Below are 20,839 nucleotides of genomic sequence, written 5' to 3'. Positions count from 1 at the left end.
TTTACACCAGCATCACCAAAAAACAAATCAACCTCTTTTTGCACAGGACAAGTTGAGGGCAATATTAGAAAGTGCAATGAAATGTTGACAACTGGCTTCTTTGCAAAAACAATTATGCAGAGATTATAATGCAGAGACAATTATTTAAGGTGTATACTTCCACTTAGGGACGCAGGTGGCGCTGTGGGTTAAAGCCTCAGCGCCTAGGACTTGCCGATCGAAAGGTCGGCGGTTCGAATCCCTGCGGCGGGGTGCGCTCCCGCTGCTCGGTCCCAGCGCCTGCCAACCTAGCAGTTCGAAAGCACCTCCGGGTGCAAGTAGATAAATAGGGACCGCTTTCTAGCGGGAAGGTAAACGGCGTTTCCGTGTGCGGCTCTGGCTCGCCAGAGCAGCGATGTCACGCTGGCCACGTGACCCGGAAGTGTCTTCGGACAGCGCTGGCCCCTGGCCTCTTGAGTGAGATGGGCGCACAACCCCAGAGTCTGTCAAGACTGGCCCGTACGGGCAGGGGTACCTTTACCTTTACCTTTTTATACTTCCACTTGCAATCACCTCACATATGTATAAAGTATATATGCAGCCGTTTGTAAAATAATGGCTACAAAGATGAAGCCAAAGTTCATCTGTGGTGAGATGTGGGTAGTAAATAACACGGTGTCAGCTTTTGAATTATTATTCCTGCAGGCATATTTGATTTATTTTAACCCTGAAGAGCTAATGATGCTTAAGATCATTGGTTCAGTGAACCAGGGAGACATAGAGGAAAGCAATCAGTGTACTTGGGGAAATAATATGCATCACGCTTGTTCGTTCTCACCTTCCTAAGCCTGATCTTAGTTGCTCCAAGGGCTAAAATAGGGTTTGGAATGAATGTCAGCAGTTAGTGCAGCAGTCTCTCCCGGATTTGTTTATTCTCTCTTAAAGAAAACCTAACACCTTATCAGTCCATATTACCATAAGGAGCAGAAATGAATGCATGCAACTCATGAGGGATGGGCCATTCCTTGTTGCTCACACTACAGTTTGACTCATGCTGGTGGCAAGGTGTCTAGAAAGCTTTGGGCAGCCTAAGATTCTGTGAAGATTCTCACAGACCCCACCCAAACCTTCACTGATTTCCAGAAGACTGGCATCAATGGTGGTAATGGGGGTTCTCAGTCTTCCTCTTTGCTGGAGGACAACATGGAAACGACAACAAGGAGGGTAGACTGGTACCCTGAAGTGCCTGGCTTCTGATTCAGAGGTAGACCGGTACCCCCAGGTGCTTTGCTGTGGGTCAGATTCACATGGCACTGATGGTGGTAATTTTTGCAATTTTCCTACTCTTGGGGCCATTTTTTCAGTGGCGTAGCGTGGGTTGTCAGCACCCGGGGCAAGGCAAGTAATTTGTGCCCCCTAACCCGTGGATTTGCGCCCCCTAACCCTAACCCCCAGATGTTGCGCCCGGTGCGGCCGGCCCCCCCTGCACCCCCCACGCTACGCCACTGCATTTTTTGCACCTTTTCGCAGTTTAGATCAATTTATTTATTTTCTGGCACCACACAGATATTATTTGAAATATAAGTGACATGCCAACTGAGTTATGCTTTCCTTCCACCCTCTTTGGCTTTGCGTGCAACAATCACTGAGATCATTGAATACTCTGAATGTGCAATCACTTCCTACGCACGCTGGGATGACCCCAAGACAGAGCTCTATAGGTTTGCTACATGGTTGTTATTGTTACCTGAGTTGTCCCTATAGCATCCGCCTGGTAAGCCCCAACTATGTTGTCATGTAAATGTTAACACAACGTCCCTTAAACTAAGCTTTAGAGCAGGGGTCAGCAAACTAAGTCCCGGGGCCCGGATTAGGCCCAATTTCTTCCATGGTTTTCATGCTGGAAATGCTCCATTTTGTTCTTCATCTCTATGCTGATTACTGTTGCTTGATCTTATCCCCGAACATGCAAATAATCCTGCATGCTACTCAAACTCTGACCCCCTTAGACGGCTGGTTGGCAAACCACATCAGCATCTATGCTATCTACTGTCTCTACAATTAACCAGATATATAACAAAAGATCCAATTTCTCTTTAAATGATGGCCTGCTCCGTGAGTATCATTTTAATCAATATAACATAGTTACTGACCAGATGAGCGCTGATCTGAGGGAAATGGATATTGAGCCAAGATTTTGCAGAGAAAACTGGCCACCTTGAATTCCCTAATAGCAGACACTGTAATGGTAATTGAATATCTATTTTTAGTTTTAGTCTTCAAAGTCATGTCCAAAAGTGCTGGAGGCTGGAGATTGCAAAAACCATTGAAAGTCCTTATAAATCAATAAATCATGTTCTTTGCGCAACAGCAGGAAACAACTCTTGTGGAGCCCCATTGTTTCTCCAGCAAGGGGCCTGAGTAAAAATAAACCAATACTGTATAACCTGAAGTGCCTAAAGTGGGATTTCTTCTGGATAAACACAGATAGGATCAGGCGGCATGACAAACGGCTTCCTCTTGCCCCACTGCTTTTCCCTGAGGGAAACCGCCCTTGACCACTCAGTCAGAGCAAAACGCCATTCGGGTTTTCCCTGGAAGGCCATTTGTTCTGCACTATCGCTAAGGAGCGGAACTTCCCTTGCAAAGGAGTGGGGCAAGCAGAAATCGGCTGGGCCCCATGGTTTCTAAGCAAGGCATAGGCGGAAGTGTGAACAAGCCCAAAGCCCTTTAGGACTAAAATGGGTGTGCGGATGAGCCAAAGAAGCCCATAGAGCCGATGCAGGCACCCATCCTCTGTGCTGATGCTTCCACACCTGCAATGTGCTACAGTACAGCCCATTGCTGTTCCATCTACTGGAGAGGTTACTAGTTTTTAGATTCGCTCATAGTTTGGGAGAAATGAAGGGACACAGGTGGCGCTGTGGGTTAAACCACAAAGCCTAGGACTTGCCGATCAGAAGGTCGGCAGTTCGAATCCTCGCAACGGAGTGAGCTCCCGTTGCTCTGTCCCAGCTCCTGCCAACCTAGCAGTTCGAAAGCACGTCAAAGTGCAAGTAGATAAATGGGTGGGAAGGCAAACGGCATTTCTGTGCGCTGCTCTGGTTCGCCAGAAGCGGCTTAGTCATGCTGGCCGCATGACCCGGAAGCTGTACGCCGGCTCCCTCGGCCAGTAAAGCGAGATGAGCGCCGCAACCCCAGAGTCATCCGTGACTGGACCTAACGATCAGGGGTCCATTTACCTTTACCTGGGAGAAATGACATCACAGCTTCTAGATCAGTAACACGGGGGGGGGGGGGATTTAAGATACCTGGCACAGGGAATGGGGATTGTCCACAAATATATCCGCAAATTTTGTACTTTGCCTAATGGTTAATCTGGCCCTGATATTAACTTTTTACAAAAGTTGTGTAGTGCATTTTCAGAGAGGCATACATATTTGGGGGGGAGTTGGTGTCCTGTATCTCACTGCTTCATACCTGCATAAAAAATACTTCTCATTTATCACAAAGGTATGTTCGGTGCTGCCTTGAGCAGGGTCACATCTTCTGTCTAGGGCTCTTGATAGTCTGAGATTAATCAATGCCAAAATATTTAAAGGAGAAAAGTATCAGTGAGCTTGATCTCTGTTGCTGAATAATTGCTTTCATGCTGAGAAAGTGGTACAGAGCAATCGAAAGGTGCTTCTCTGCATTTGGTCCTCTGTCTGCATCAGTCTGTACAAGCTATTTCCTTATTTTCTGGCATGCTGCTGTTTACTGCAAAGACATACTCTAGGAAGCTGAGAAGGAGTCATCCCCAGGATAATGGAGTCTTAATAGCACTAAAGACCCATGATGTAAGAATACTTTAAATCTTCCTTTCTTTCTTTAAGTTCCCCTGCCTTTAACCCATTGTTCTTAGCAATCTCCCTAGTCTATGCATTCTCCAGAAACTTCCTACTCCGGGAAATTTGGCAACTATTTAGCCAGATATGGTGCTTCCTTCACAATTAGGGATCATTTTGCTTCAAAACCGCTGTACATAAGCCGTGTTAGGAATTGGAGTCCACCCTGACACTTTACTGAAAGGTAAAGAAAGATGGCTAAGCAGCCACACATCTACCCCCCCCACACACACACTTCTTGCTACCAGTGGAAACAGCTTCCGACAAGATCCTGCTTTCATGCCATGCTAAGTTGTTGATGCAGCTCCTGTTATATTTAAAGCTTTTCCCCTCAAGCATCCTTTCTTTCTAGTTGACAGTAAAATGGATGGTCTCTGAAAGGAGCTTTTTGTTGCCACTGTTTTCATTTCCGAACAGTAGCAGGGACTGCAGAACAGTTTTAATCCCTCCTTGGGCTCTCCGGGATATAGGAGCTGAAAATGTACAACCACCAGGAAGCCTAAAGCGGCAGAAAGAGTAAAGGGAGAAGACTCCAAAAGCATTGTCTCCGTGAGCCATAAGCAAAGAACACGGACCATCAAGCTGTCGCATTAAAAGAAAAGCAAAACAGGAATGTTTGGTGGCCTGTATGAATGGCATTAGATGTCTTAGAATAAGAAGTCAAGTGGAAATCCATGCAGTGACCTGCATGCAAAAATGGATGTACAGAGTCTTTGTGCAGGTGCAGCTCTTGTACAGTTTTTTCTTGTTGTTCAGTTTATTTAGGCTTGATAACCATTGGGGGTAACTTCCTCTCTGCAGACCATAATAATTAGAGCAGAAGGTGTAAGAATGAACTGTTTCTCACTATGCAGAATTGTTGTGCTCTGCAATGTACCAGCTCCTACTTCTTGCATTTCCTTTCTCTCTTTCTCTCTCTCTCTATATATATCTTATTCAGTTTGATTTTAAATTTCTTTGCAAGCTGCCTCGAGCCGTGGAAAATGCAGGATGAGCAGGTTTCAAGTAAACAAACCTCTTTCTAGTCCATTTCATGTATCTGGTGTGAGGAGAGCCGTAGCCCATGAAAGCTTATGCCGCCATCAATTTGCTCGTCTTTGAAATGCCGCACGATTCTTTGCTGGTTTGGCTGCAACAGACCGAAATAGCTGCCCTTCTGGAATTTGGTCTGCCATTCTACAATATACTATGACAATATTCTCACTTTCCCCAGTAATACTGTTGCCTGTTCCCGCTCTCAAGCAATGACACATCATCCCTGCGAAGTGCAAAGCCACTCAGGCTGGTATTGAATGGCTGTGGCATTTCTCCAGAGTAGTGAGCCACAACACGGCTTCTTTCCCACTGCAAACCAGGGTGGGAAGTTGACTTGCATCCAGGAGGAGAAGCGAGCAATGCTAATATTAACCACACATTCATGGAATAGTTCCCAGGTTCAGTCTCAGTTGTTGTCAGTCTTGAGAATGATCAGGTAACAGGAGCTCTCTCTCTGACAGGAGACCGTCGATCAAACATGGGGAACTTGTGGCTGTCCATATGTTGTTGGATTCCAGCTCCATCACCCGTGGCCCCTGGGCTATGTGCCGGGTGGGGCTGATAGGAATTGCAGGCTCATATTTCCAGGAGGACCAGACTGAGACCACTCAGAGCCAGTCAGAGCTAGATGAAGCCATGGTCTCATATGGCAGCTCCTTGTAAACAGGAGACAAACACACTGATACTTGAGAGGGGCAGTGTTTATTATTGCTATGGGTATGGGGGAGAACCCCCCACTGCCACCCAATAAAATAATAAATGCTAGGATTTTTATTATTTGGGATGTGAGCTGGCCTATGCAAAATGACCTGGTCAAATCAGGGCTCTTAAGAAACAATGCAGAGTCATTGAGGACCATTGGCAAGGCAAGAGAACTGTCCTTTCCCCTTGCCCTGAGGTGTGAACACAGACTGGGGATTTGGAAGGTTGCCAGGGTAACTGGGTGTGAGGTGACCGGGGAATAGAGTCTTGAGCAAGGCTTGCTGGGAAGAGAAAAGAAGAAGAAAGACTGGGATCCATATTGGGCAGGCTGGCTGAGAGATGCCTTGGGCTCCAGGGCTACGCTGTTGCTATGGGAGACAAGCCCCTCTTGATATGACCTTGCTGCAAGGTCTGGACTCCCACCATGCACACTGAAGGTGTAAAAACACAGGGAGTAAGTTGTGGCAGACAGCAATAATGTATCTTGGACTAAACATTTTAAACGTATTTTAGCCTGGTGAAAAAACAATAATGTCATTTAATTGCATAGAAAGGATTAAAATATCAGTTTCTCTGCAGGCCTGTGGTTTATTTAAAAATAGAGGCCTAACTTTATTCTGTGTTCACGCACACATGCACACAGATACATTCAGAAAGTTCACATGTTGCTCAAGGTGTAAATGACTGGTCTAAATTTGAAGCTGCTATGCAGTTCTCTAGGCAGGTGTGATTATGAAGTGTGACATTGTGCATCCGGGTAGACAGATTCAGTGTGTTTTGAAATCTGTGCTTGCTCTCCTGCTTTCCTCTACCTGAAAAAGGGTTTGCGCATTTTATAGAGGGGACGATGCCTTTCATGCACTGGGGAGCGTTCTGAGCCACAACACTAGCAGATCCTTGTTAATGATGGAATTACCAACACTCTGGTTTCAAGCTGGTGTGCCGAGGGTGTTCTTACCTCCAGGCCAGTTGCCTGGCAAGTAAGGGGGAAGGCCGGGGTTTTCTTCCCTGCCATTCCTTCCTGTCCCCACCTGGCTTGAGAGCAGTACATGTGAAAAGGATCTAGGAGTCTTGGTTGACCACAAATATGACATGAGCCAACAGTGTGACGCGGCAGCTAAAAAAGCCAATGCAATTCTGGGCTGCATCAATAGGAGTATAGCATCTAGATCAAGGGAAGTAATAGTGCCACTGTATTCTGCTCTGGTCAGACCTCACCTGGAGTACTGTGTCCAGTTCTGGGCACCACAGTTCAAGAAGGACACTGACAAACTGGAACGTGTCCAGAGGAGGGCAACCAAAATGGTCAAAGGCCTGGAAACAATGCCTTATGAGGAACGGCTAAGGGAGCTGGGCATGTTTAGCCTGGAGAAGAGGAGGTTAAGGGGTGATATGATAGCCATGTTCAAATATATAAAAGGATGTCACATAGAGGAGGGAGAAAGGTTGTTTTCTGCTGCTCCAGAGAAGCGGACACGGAGCAATGGATCCAAACTACAAGAAAGAAGATTCCACCTAAACATTAGGAAGAACTTCCTGACAGTAAGAGCTGTTCTACAGTGGAATTTGCTGCCAAGGAGTGTGGTGGAGTCTCCTTCTTTGGAGGACTTTAAGCAGAGGCTTGACAACCATATGTCAGGAGTGCTCTGATGGTGTTTCCTGCTTGGCAGGGGGTTGGACTCAATGGCCCTTGTGGTCTCTTCCAACTCTATGATTCTATGATATTAATTCATTTTATTAATTATTAAAATATTTCAATATAGTTAAAAACAAACAAACATATTTTTGGTATGTGCATGCATTGCAGTCATAGATGTACTAAATAGGGCTGGGGCAGCCCAAAAGATGACACGGATGGCATGGATGAAATTTACCGCCATAGGATTTGACTATTAGAAAATGTCCTCCAGCTGTTTCTTTTTGGCTTTTTACACGTTTAAATCAATAACTGAGCACAATAAAACCTGTGAAATGCAAGTATCGTAGCTCTTTCAAGGCAAACACTCAGAACAGGTATAAAATAGTGGTGCCATTTTGTGCTGGGTATGAAAAAAGAAGCATGGGTTTTAAAAAGAATTATGAGTTTGGGCAAAAAGGTAGCAGCTTCATAGTGGTTTTTACTGACCAGATTATGGGAATTTAGGAGGGACCTGAAGTCAGCATGTATACAGAGTATAATTTCAAAATGCACATCTGCCAGTGAACCGTAGAGAACATTAAAGACTTGTCCCCACTTAACGTTCCTGCGCTCTTTCCAGGCACAGTCTGTGATTTAAAGTTTCATGATCAAGCACCCTTTTTTTTGTTTTGTTTTTTGTTTTGTTTTTTGTTGCTCTGGAGCTTTCCCCATGAAAACCTGCTCTTTACAGCTCAATCAGAGCAAAAGTCCATTTGTGGAAAACCTGAATTGAGATTTGCTCTGATTCTACTTTACAGAGCAGGTTTTTTGCCGTGCAAGCTCAGAGCAAAAATAATGCTTGGACACAGAGCGTTGAAAGTGCAGACATCTGCCTGGAAAAAGCAGAGCAAAAGGTACTTGTGGATAAGACCTTAGGCATTACTTCTCATACCTTTTCTCTATCAAATTGAAATATTTCCAGTTTTTAAAGATCCAGCACATTTTAGCAAAGTTGTGCGGCACCAGGTATCTATGTATTGCTCAATTCACGCGGCCATTTTGAGTGAAACTATTAGATCGCATCTGCAGCATATGTTCAGCACAGAGAGAAAATAGGGATACTTCTTAGAACTTAATGTAGGACAAATTATTACAAAGGAAGCTGCCTTAAACTGAGTCAAGCTATCAGTGCAAGGGTTTCAAGTGGTGGTTTTACCCCAGCCCTACTTTGAGATGTTGAGGATGGAAACTGGTGCCATATACATGGCCCTCTCACTGAGCTACATTCCCTAAATAAATAAAGTGCTGGGTTCTGCTCTGTTTTGTTTTGTAAGGTTGTATTTAAACACAAATACACACAAAATATACTTTAACTAGGCAGCAACTTCAAAATGGGCTTAACAGTGGACTATATTAAAATTCAAAATAGGGGCTTTTATCAGGGGAGAGAAGCCAAAATACGGGAAGAACAATGAGCAGGCTAATTTTTGTGGTTTCTGACTACAGTATTGTTTTGTGGCGTCGGTTTGCTCCCCCCTGTGGGCAAATTGAAAATTGCATTAAGGTTTTCCAATCATTCCTAGATGAATCTGCGGAGACGGTAATCCCGGGGGGGGGGGAGGAGAGGAAAAACCTGCATTATGTTTTTGGATGGATTTCTGCGTATTTGGGATTGTGAATGCTTTTGAACAGCTCCACGCCACATTATATTACCTTTCCAGAGGCCAAGTTGATAGAAGACTAATTAAGTACCTGCCAATTCAACTAAAAGTCTACTCTTGTTGACATCAACATAGTTAAATGTTCATCCAGATTGACTTTATGAGAAGAATTATAGTTTATGCCAGGACACCAAAACAGCTGTACTGTTAGAAGATACTGAGTACAGTAATCTGCACTCACAATGAGAAAATAATATGCTTCAATTCAAGAAGGAGGGAAATTTTGTTCTGTCTGCTTTTTCAATTGAACCAACCTAATTTTTATTCCCAGAGAAATGCATAGATTTAGAACATAGTTATCCTTCAAATTTCACATATCTAAATGCAAAATCTATACCCTGGTTAGAAATGTGTGCAGTGAGATGAAATACCTATTTAAATACATATTTTGCCGTCATTTTTGGCTCCCCGTTTGTGAAATGCTCTCCCCAGGAAGGTTCACCTGGCACCATTATATATCTTTAGGTGCCAGGTGAAAATGTTCCTCTTCAACCAGGCCTTTGGCTGAGTCATATTCTACAGCCTTTAAAATGTGTCTGTGGGAAAGGGGAGGGGGTGTTGTTTTGTTGTTTTTGTTTTAATTGTTTACTTGTGTTTTTATCTTGCATTTTATTCTGTGAACTGCCCTGAGATCTTGTGATCAAGGGCTGTATATAAATTTTTATAAATTTAATATGATTAAGAAAATGAAAATAAATAAAATAAATGCCAGCACTTTGAATTAGGCTTGGAAACAGACTGAAAGCCAGAGGTGCCAGGTTCTCTAGAGGATTGGGAGGGGCAACATGATGGGGACCAACCTTCTCAAAAAAATTAATTTGGGGTCCAAAACTGCCTCGGTCCCTAGGAGTTGCCGCCTATGCTGAAAGCCAATGCCCATTCCCCATTATCAGCCTGGAAGTTATAGTCTGAAGCAGGGGGTGGCAAGGTTTAACTTGCCTGGGCTGGTTCACTTCAGTGGAGATCCCTCTGTGGGCCGGATTGAGCACCTCCGTGGGCCGGATTGCACATGTACGTGAGCGCATGCAGCCGCGATTTCCGGCGTCTGCGTCAACATGATTTCCAGCATCTGTGTCTGCACAGACACGATTTTTGGAGTCTGAGCTTGTGCAGACACAATTTCCAGCACCGTGGAAGCGAGGCCCCGTGCCGCGCTGCACCGGTTTAGTGCAGTGCACGGGGACTCACCGAGCGGACGACTCGGTTTGGGGGCGGCTTGGTTAAACGACCCCTGTGGGCCGCTTGTGGCCCAAGGGCCTTAGGTTGCCTACCCCTGGTCTGAAGTGACTGCAGTTTCTGAAACTCTCCAGAAGCAGCTCCACATGCTGCGTGTTGCAATGACTTGGAGGTTACCACAGCGTGGCACTGTCCAGGAAAGGACCACAGAAGTCAAAGACGAGGGAAGGATTTGTCCCGGAGGCACCTTGGGGCTCTAGGATTAAGTCCCCGGAATACAAACCTAATTGTGTAGGTTCAATGGATAAGAGTGTCTGACCTGGGAGACAAGGCTTCAAATCCCCACGTGGTCCTGCATTTCACTGGGTGAACTTGAGCCAGCCGTGGTCTCTCATCCTAACCTTCCTTGCAGGATTCTTGTGGGGATTAAATGAGGAGGAGAACCGTGTAGACCACTGTCAGGGGTTCAGAAGGAGAGACACAGGAGGGGGAGCAAATGGAGAGTGAGGAGGAGGAGTACGAGGGGGGCGCAGGCAGTGACAGTGGCCAGAGTTATTCCACAAGCCTCTCTAGCGAATCGGAGGACTCACAGAAGGGAGCGCCGGTGGCCAGAGCAAGGGAGATTCCAAGGGAGAAACCTCAAGAGGGAGGGGCCAGCGGGGAGTCTCTGAACAGCAGCTGGAGATCAGGGCCAGCGTCTCCACCAGAGCGCAGTGGGGAGGGGGAGTCCCAGGAGTCGGGACCAGTGTCCTCACCACCAGAGGGAGGAGAGGAGTCAGGTTTGGCAACACCCACATCAGGAAGCGGGGAAACGGTCAGAAGGAAAGTCACCGGCTGGGCGCGCGCGCCAAGTTCAAATGTACAGGAGCGCGGCACAGCGGGGAGCCCAGGAAGGGAGCCAGGTCCTAAAGCCCGCCGGAGGGAGGGGCAAGACTCAGGAGGCTCCGCGTCAGAGGAGTCCAGGAAGGAGGGAACCCCAGAGGGCAGAAGGACCCAACGCAGGAAAGAGCAGCGCAAGAGGTGGAGCCAGGCTAGAATCTTAAACTGGTGTGGGTGGAGCAGTGAGTCAGAGGGGACTTAGCCGGTCTAGCGTTAAGACGTGGGCCTGCGCGCCCAGAGCTTGGAAATGGAAACTAAACTTCAATAAAGACTTTTGTATATAATATCCACTGGGCGTTGGTCCTCTGTGAGCTGGGACCTAGCGGCAGTCCTGACAGTAAGTCCCCTCTCCATTTTCACCAATTTTGCAACCTCGTGGAGTGCGGGAAAGCAGCGAGGGGTGAAGATTGGTGCTTCGCGAGCTCACGAAAAACAGGGAAATGACTACCGAAGAGAGGATAGCGAGTTTGCAAAACGCAGTGACGCAGTTGACTGCAGAAATTGCGGCTTCCAGAAAGAAAGAACAGGAAGCAGCTGCTGCCTGCCAGGATCTGCGAACCAGGTTAGAAGTGCTAAGTACACAGAGGCTACCAGCCACCAGACCAGAAGGGATTGGGCTGGGAAACAGAGGAGGGAGCCTGGTATCTCACTTCAATGGGGACCTGCAGGAGTATCCTAACTTCAGAGCAGATGTGATTTATACATTGCAGCTGCTTGACAAAGACTTTAAAAATGAGGGAGAGAAAGTGGGATTTATTATTTCGCATTTGCGGGGGGAGGCAAAATCGTGGCTGCGCAATCTATGGAGAGACAAGGATCCAGCCCTCCAAAATGCGGCTGCCTTCATTAAAGTGATGGATGCGTGTTTTTTATCTGAGATTGATGTGGATATCGCTAGGAGGGAGATTCACGGACTAAGACAAGGTAAAGCCACTGTGAGGCAATATCATGCACGTTTTTTCGGATTGGTGAATGTACTAGCCTGGGAGAAAGAATCGCCTGCCGTCAGAGACCTGTTCTGGGAGGGGTTGAGCGGAGCTGTGAAAGATGAGATCGCAAGGGGGGGAAGACCCCAAACCACCAAGGAAGTGGTGGAACGGGCACTCTCCATTGGGGTTCGGTTGGAAGGACGCCCTTGGGGCAGGGAGGAAGGGCATTTGGGACGCACGCCAGCGAAAGGACTGCCTCCCTTCCCCAAGGAGGCGGCGCGCGCTCGATCCATGCCTCCGCTGGGAGGGGGAGAGGAGCCGATGGAGATAGGTGGTGCTAAGGCTCACTCCACAGTCGGAGCCCTAACTCCGGGAGCAGTCAAGATGAAGCCTCCTAGAGGAACCAGGAAGTGCTACATCTGCGACAGTGCTCAGCATATGGCAAAAGAGTGTCCCCAGCGGTTTCACAAGCATACTGCAGCCGCAGCGACAGTAACAGACGCAATTCAGCAGAGGGAGTCGCAGCAGGAAAACTCCACTGTCTGGCTGGAGATGGCGTCTCTGGGGACCAGCCAGACAAGTCAGTGAAGCAATCCCCAGGGATCTTACAGCCCACCGACCCCCTCCCACCCAAACCAGTAGTGCAGCTCACCGCATCCCTTCAGCTCCCCAATGGGCTACTGGTGGAAATTCCCATCACCGTAGACTCGGGGAGCAATGCAGATTTTATAGACATGCAGTTCCTCCAGCAACATGGCATAGCCCTTCTGCCAGCGGCGGTACCTCTGAAAGTCGTCACAGTGGACGGCAGGGAGCTACTGGGAGGGCAAGTGCTACAGCAGACGCCGCCAATGGTGATGCGCATTGGAAACCACCGTGAGGTCATCAGCTTCAACGTCACCCGCCTGTCAGACACGCCCATAGTGTTGGGAATGAGTTGGCTGGATAGGCACAGCCCGGCATTAGCTTGGTACCAGCGGCAACTGACCTTCGGCTCCTCTTACTGCGCAGAACACTGCATCCTGGCGGACTTGGAAGATGAGGGGCACGAGGATGGACCACAGCTGAACTTGGGCATGTTGCAAGCGGTGCCTAACAAATACAAGGAGTTTTTGGAGGTCTTCTGCGAGAAAGAGGCGGATAAGCTGCCACCCCACAGACCCTACGACTGCAAGATCGACCTCCTGCCCGGGGCGACGCTCCCGACGGGGAAACTGTACTCCATGTCTGAGGATGAATTGCAAGAGCTCAGGGAGTTCATAGATCACAACCTGAAGCGGGGATTCATCCGGGAGTCCAAGGCGGCAGGAGGCAGTCCCGTGTTCTTTGTAAAGAAGCGGGACACGCCCCAAAAGAGGCTGGTCGTTGATTTCCGCTTCTTGAACCTCAAGACCAAGCCCTCAGCATTCCCTATGCCCAAGATCGATGACCTGCTGGCGACGGTGAGGAAGGGTCGCATCTTTACCAAGTTGGATCTGCGCGGAGCGTACAATCTCATTCGCGTACGGGAAGGCGACGAGTGGAAAACAACCATGTTTACGCCGCTGGGCACTTATGAATACAGAGTTATGCCTTTTGGATTAAAAAATGGTTCCCACTGCTTTCAAGCCTTCATGCATCATGTCTTGGCGGGTCTCCTCTACAAGAAATGCGTCTGCTTCCTGGATGACATCCTAATCTTCTCGGAATCGCCGGAGGCTCACGAGAGAGATGTTAGGGAAGTTCTGCAGAGGCTGCGGGAGCACAGGCTGTACGCCAAGCTGGAGAAGTGCCAGTTCGACAAGACGGAGGTGGATTTCTTGGGCTACAAACTGTCCGACAAGGGACTGGCTATGGACGGTGCCAAGGTACGTGCAGTACTGGATTGGAAGAGCCCACGCAATAGGAAGGAAGTACAGAGGTTTGTCGGTTTTGCCAACTTTTATCGCAAGTTCATCAAGGGTTTCGCCATGCAGACAGCGGCCATCACCGACACCCTCAGTTCCAAGAAGAAGAGGTTCATCTGGACGGAGCAGGCAGAGCAGTCCTTTCAGAAGCTCAAGCAGCTCTTCGCTTCCGAAGAGAACCTACTGCACGTAAATCCCAGCAGGCCCATGAGAGTGGAGACGGACGCCTCAGACAGGGCCGTGGGAGCCGTTCTGTTGCAGCAAGACCACCAGGGGGACTGGAGGCCGTGCGCTTTCTACTCCAGAAAACTCAGCAAAGCGGAGCAGAACTACACCATTTGGGACAGGGAGTTGCTGGCCATACATGCAGCCTTCAAGGCGTGGCGGCACTTCCTCGTCGGAGCCAAGCACACGGTGCAGGTCCGCACAGACCATAAGAACTTGGAGTACTGGCGCACGGCGAGGTTCCTGAACCAGCGACACATCCGCTGGGCGGAGTTCTTTGCAGATTTCGACTTCAGAATTGAGTACATCCCAGGAAACAGCAACGTCTTGGCGGACGCGCTGTCCAGAAAACCGCAGTATCTGGAGGCAGAGGCACCGGCGGCGGCCAAGCACATTTTCACACCACAGGCGTGGGCATGCGCGTCAGCCACGGTGGACCTGGACGCGGTGCGCCGCGCGCTGCGAACAGACTCGTTCGCCCGAGCCAAGATGGAGGAGGTGTGCAGTGGCAAGGCGAGGGGCGACGAATTCCAAGTGCGAGACGGCCTGCTCCTACGCAAGGGAGTCCTCTACGTACCAGGGGACAGCCTCCGTGCGAAGGTCCTGCAACAGCTGCACGACGCGCCCAGCGCGGGGCACTTCGGCAAGGAGAAGACGGTGGACTTAGTAGCCAGAGACTTTTGGTGGCCTAAGATGCGGGGGGATGTCGCGGACTATGTCAATAGGTGCGACACCTGCCAAAGGGCTAAGCCTGTGCACCAGCCGCCGGCGGGCCTGTTGGAACCGCTACAGACACCGTTCGTACCGTGGGAGAGGGTAGCCCTGGACTTTGTCACAGATCTACCCAGCTCAAGGGGCAAGACGGCAGTGCTCGTGGTAGTGGACCTGTTCACCAAGATGGCCCACTTCATTCCGTGCGCGAAGGTGGCCACGGCCGAGCAGACCGCTAAGATGTTCATAGACCACGTGTTCAAGGTGCACGGCCTACCACGGTCTATTTTGTCCGACCGGGGGCGCCAGTTCATCTCCAACTTCTGGCAAAAGCTGATGGGATTCCTGAACGTCAAGGTCAGCCTGGCGTCGGCGAGACACCCGCAAACTAACGGGCAGGCGGAAAGGGTCAACGCCATCATGCAGCAGTACCTGAGATGCTACGCGAACCAGCAGCCATCGACCTGGGTGGACTATCTACCGTTGGCCGAGTTTGCCTACAACAACACGAAGCACGGGTCCACGGGGGTGACCCCATTTTTTGCCAACTACGGGAGGCATCCCAGAACCTTCCCGGGTCTGGACACAGTGCGGGAGGGGGAGCCACAGGGAGCAGAGGAAGTGGCAGCGGAGTTGCAGGAGATCCACGAGCAGCTCAGGAGGCAGTTAGAGTTGGCAAAACAGGCTTACAAAGTGCAGGCAGATCGACACAGGAGGGTTGGGGAGGACATCCAGGTGGGAGACTGGGTCTGGTTGGCAGCACAAGCAGTTCCAGCCAGATCGTTAGCCAAGAAGAAACTAGGGCACAAGCAGCTAGGGCCTTACCAAGTAGAGGCGCAGATCAACCCAGTGGCCTTCCGGTTGACACTCCCGGAGGGTTCCAGAATGCACCCGGTCTTTCATAGATCAGTGCTCACGCCCTACAGAGAGCCCCACAGGTTTCAAGCACCGGGGAAGGCGCCAGACCCGCTCAGAGAAGCGCCCAAAAAAGGGGGGTCGCCGAAAGGGGAGCCACTTAATGAAGCCACTGAGATTTTAGACTCAAGGTGGGGGGAGGACGGGATTGAATATCTTCTCGCCACGGAGGACACCCCGGCCAGCGCCAACAGGTGGGTGCCGGATTACGCAGTGGAAGAGCAGTTGCTCAAGGAAGAATTCCACACACTTTTCCCGCACAAGCCTATGCCGGCGGGCTTTTTCGAGGATTGTTTGTTCACACCCACACTCTCGGCCAGCACTTTCCGGGGTTTCTCGTCAGCTGAGGACTCGGCTCCGGGAGGCAGCTCTCCGGAGGGATCACTTTCAGGTTTTGGCACGGGGGGATCTTATTGGTGGGAGGACCAACCCGAGGTGGGCTGGCGCAGAGACATGCCGAAGGGGCCCTGGGAGGTGGACCCCCATCAAACAACTGGGGGAGGAGGGCTCTTGGGTGATTTGGGGTCGAGCGCAGATTTCGAGCACACCGCGCAGGAGATGGAAGCGGAGGAGGTCGTCGTCGACGAGCCCATGGGGGACTTCCCGGACTTATCTCGATGGTTGCAAGCCTCAGGGGACGAGCTGTATCCTGGACTCACCCCTACAACAATGGAGCACCCGGAACCCGCACCGGAAGAGGGGGAGGGGGGAAGGGGGGGCTTCGAGGGGGGGATGGATGTCAGGGGTTCAGAAGGAGAGACACAGGAGGGGGAGCAAATGGAGAGTGAGGAGGAGGAGTACGAGGGGGGCGCAGGCAGTGACAGTGGCCAGAGTTATTCCACAAGCCTCTCTAGCGAATCGGAGGACTCACAGAAGGGAGCGCCGGTGGCCAGAGCAAGGGAGATTCCAAGGGAGAAACCTCAAGAGGGAGGGGCCAGCGGGGAGTCTCTGAACAGCAGCTGGAGATCAGGGCCAGCGTCTCCACCAGAGCGCAGTGGGGAGGGGGAGTCCCAGGAGTCGGGACCAGTGTCCTCACCACCAGAGGGAGGAGAGGAGTCAGGTTTGGCAACACCCACATCAGGAAGCGGGGAAACGGTCAGAAGGAAAGTCACCGGCTGGGCGCGCGCGCCAAGTTCAAATGTACAGGAGCGCGGCACAGCGGGGAGCCCAGGAAGGGAGCCAGGTCCTAAAGCCCGCCGGAGGGAGGGGCAAGACTCAGGAGGCTCCGCGTCAGAGGAGTCCAGGAAGGAGGGAACCCCAGAGGGCAGAAGGACCCAACGCAGGAAAGAGCAGCGCAAGAGGTGGAGCCAGGCTAGAATCTTAAACTGGTGTGGGTGGAGCAGTGAGTCAGAGGGGACTTAGCCGGTCTAGCGTTAAGACGTGGGCCTGCGCGCCCAGAGCTTGGAAATGGAAACTAAACTTCAATAAAGACTTTTGTATATAATATCCACTGGGCGTTGGTCCTCTGTGAGCTGGGACCTAGCGGCAGTCCTGACAACCACCTTGAGCTCTTTGGAGAAAAGAGTGGCCTTTAAATGCAATAAATAAATCAAATTAGCTACATTGCACAGAGAAACCACCCACCCACAGCATCTCTGTTTTGTCAAGATGGTACTCCAATTTATTGGCCTCATCCAATCCACTAGAGCGCCAATATACCTGTTTAGCATCCCAATGGCCTCACTTGCCTCAGGTGTAAATGAGAAGCAGAGCTTGGTGTGACCAATGGTGACATGGTCCCTAGGTGGCCTAACTCTCATGGGAAACCAGATAGCACCCTACAGAACTTTGTAGCGCAGGTGTTACAGGGATGAGCCCTAGTGCCATAACAGAACTTTATAGAAGAAGCGCTTCAGGCAGGAACAGAATCCCGGAAATAGTGTGCCTTCAGAAGGATGCCATGGTTGATGTTCTACAGAACTGGAAGCAAAGTCAGATTGGTTCCTGGAAGAGAAATGAAATTAGATTACCTACCATTTACACTCAGTGTGATAACTGTGGTTTGTGAGTCACCTGATTGCAGATAATGTAGTTGGCAGAACTCCCACATAGTCTCTACAGTGCATCGAAAGCTTCTCAGCTGAGCCAGTGCTTTCTGCCGAAGTTTCCCATTGCTGAAATTCCAATGGCAGGCTTAATTCATGAGGGAATTAAAATGCCAAACTGAATTATGTTCACGAAGGGTCAAAGGTGCCGCTAGTGCCCAAAGTGACAATTAAGGGTCTTTTCACAGGAAGACATGTACATCTAGGTAGGCCCAGGATACCTGAAGGGGCTTGTGGTCCTCCATGGGTCAGAAGCATGACACGAGTTAATGAGGTGTCACTATTCAGTTTCATGGGCCCGATTCTGCAGAACTCCATCCCATTAGAAATCAGGCAAGCAGCCTTTTCCCTATTTTGTTTTTAATATGCCAACACAACAATACACTACCGTTTCTTACAAATGCAACTCTTTAAAAATAATACAAGGTTAAATGCACTTCGGCAAGTTACCAAGCATGAAGAAATGAAATGTACCTTTCAGCCAACTGGGGAGTTGCTGTCAATTCCTGAGTCTGCCCTAAAATAATTATGGCCATATCTTGTGCTCATTTATACCCAGACTATAAAGACTCTGTGCTAGCTTTGTGCTAGCTTGTAGCTTATATTATTTGTATTATTGTTTGGAAAGTTCCTTTTAACTTGGAAGTATTAGCTTTGTGGAATACTTACATGCACCTTGTACTATAGCTGATCTGACCCCTCCCCCTTTTACAGGTAAAACCCAGGTGATGGGTGAAATCAAGATTGCTTTAAAGAAGGAAATGAAGACTGATGGGGAACAGCTGATAGTTGAGATCCTTCAGTGCAGAAATATCACCTACAAGTTTAAATCTCCAGATCACTTACCAGGTATCAATTGTAAACCAGCATTTTAATACATAAAATATGTTTTAAAATGAGTGGTAAACACATAAGGATGGTAAGATTTCAATTTTGTTTTTAGTTATCGACACACATGTATCGTATCCATTGCTTATAGCATTCATTCATTCTTGTTTTCTCTACAGATGGTTGGGGGGGGGTGTTCCTAAAAATAAATAAGTGTAGTAGTAAGGGCCTGATTCTGTTAGGCCTTTCTGCCTAACCAGGCGTCTTCAGGAGAGAGCGATTTACAGCGACAAAAATGCAAGGTGCAGACAGGTACATAATGCTCTTCCTCTATTCAGCCCCCATGTCTCCGAAACTCCCCCTCCCATTCCTTTTCCCCTTGAAGGGTCCCAGAGACTCATGTTAATGCCACATACATGAATCTGGACCGTTGCAGGTGTGGCGGTGGTGAGGAGAGCTGCTCCTGGGGAGAGCAGGTCTGGCAGGTCTCTTCCCTCAGCACAAATTGTTCCCTCCCAAGAGGGAGGTACCGTATTTTTCGCTCCATAAGACGCACCATACCATAAGACGCACCTAGTATTGGGAGGAGGAAAACAAGAAAAAAAATATTCTGAATCCCAGAAGCCAGATCAGCAAGAGGGATCTGGCTTCTGGGATAGCTGCGCGCAGCCTCTCCTGGGCAGCGGGATGAAGGCTTCCCCTGCCCGAAGAGGCTGCGCGTGGCTAAGGCAGAAGCCAGGAGAGCCCCTTCTGTTCCTCCTCCGGCTTCGCAGGACAGACGCGTTGCTGAAGGGGCGCTGCGCAGTTCTCCCTCTCTGCACAGCGCCATTCACTCCATAAGACGCACTCACATTTCCCCTTACTTTTTAGGAGGAAAAAAGTGTGTCTTATGGAGCGAAAAATACGGTATTTGTGCTTGACACAATGCAAACTGGTAAATAACTCACCAGCCTGCTCCCTAATGGCATACATATAAAACATGGGATGTTGCTTTGTCGAAAGGCTCTGAAACACCAATTGCGCTTGGCTTCTATGTAAGTTTGATTCCCATAGGAATCTGCCTAATACCAAGTCAGCCCATTGGTACATCTGGCTCAGTATTATCTGCACCAGGGATGGGAATCCTGTGGCTCTCCAGATGTTTGGACTCCCATCAATCCCACCCAACATGGGTGATCCAAAAACAACTGGAGAGCTGCAGTTCCCCATCCCAGGTCTGAGCTGAATGGCAGCCTGGTTCTCCAGAATTTAAGAGAGGCATGTTTCTCAGCCCAATCTGGGCATGCTGGTGACTGAACCTGAGATCGTTTGCATGCAAAGCATGTTACCTGACACTGAGTTTCAACCTTTCCTAAAAGGGATGAGGGAGGTGTTACCTACAGCAGACAAGAGGCCCTTTTACCGTGTATTTAGCCATCTAGCTTTTTACATTTTGGGATCTGCCTAGCAATTGGACTGTAATGATCACGGGACTCAGAATTCAAAATTTAAAGTCTTACTCCTCTCCAAACTTAAAGTGCTTCAAGTCAAGAGTGGCAAACCACTTTATGACAGGAAAGCTATTCCATTCTAAGGTAGTGTTATCCAAAAAGAACTGAAATAGCATAGAATAATTATATGTCAATACCTGTTTCTGGCTGAAGTACCTCTGGCTTATTTCATTTCCCAAAAAAATAATGTGCAGTTTTTTCCGTCTCAGCTTCATCTCTTATATGAAAGATTTCTAAACTATTTCATTCAGTGAATTTCTGTACTCATTGGGAAAGAATTTGCTTTCAGGGCTCTGAATTTCAGAGCACTTCATCAGCTCTCCTGGAATTACCTCATTTTGATATCGAGGGAAACAGCAGAGAGAAGTTTCCCTCATCTTAAATAACAATTAACTAATTTAATTCTAAATGAGTTAGCAGCAAAGACGCCTAATGAGGTTCTGTATGACAGGTTGAACTGCTTATTTGAACAGATCTGTATGTGAAGCTGTACGTTGTCAACCTTGCAACTCAAAAGAGAGTAATTAAGAAGAAAACAAGAGTATGCAGGCATGACCGAGAACCTTCATTCAATGAAACATTTCGATTCAGTTTGAGTCCCACTGGGCATTCTCTCCAGGTAAGCCTCCATCTTAATTCAAACTGAATGTTATGCTTTCTGTATTGGGCATTTGAGACTCTCTTTCTCTCACTTACTTATTTACTGAACCTTAATTATTTGCCATTTGCCGAAAAGCAAATTAAATGTTACAGTGTGAGAGTTACATGAACAGTCTCCCAATGTTGTTGTGTTTGTTCAAGCCTAGAACTTCC

At 48.8% G+C, this 20,839-nt stretch overlaps 1 protein-coding gene across 4 annotated transcripts in view; it reads left to right on the top strand.

Annotated features, from left to right (window-relative positions):
- The window catches only part of PCLO (piccolo presynaptic cytomatrix protein), a gene marked incomplete at its 5' end in the record, with an annotated part of 241,011 nt that overhangs the window by 214,551 nt on the left and 5,621 nt on the right, over window positions 1-20,839 (top strand). For all 4 annotated transcript variants that reach the window (XM_083738705.1, XM_083738703.1, XM_083738702.1 and 1 more), the window contains 2 exons: window positions 18,423-18,557; window positions 20,500-20,645. In XM_083738705.1, the coding sequence (XP_083594831.1) occupies window positions 18,423-18,557; window positions 20,500-20,645 (281 nt within the window). The remainder of the gene's footprint in view (window positions 1-18,422; window positions 18,558-20,499; window positions 20,646-20,839) is intronic.

The sequence above is a fragment of the Podarcis gaigeae genome (assembly GCF_964106915.1).
Source record: "Podarcis gaigeae genome assembly, chromosome: 5".
Classification (NCBI taxonomy): Eukaryota; Metazoa; Chordata; class Lepidosauria; order Squamata; family Lacertidae; genus Podarcis; species Podarcis gaigeae.
The sequence above is the reverse complement of the archived record's forward strand: the minus strand, read 5'-3'. Positions and strand labels throughout refer to the sequence as shown.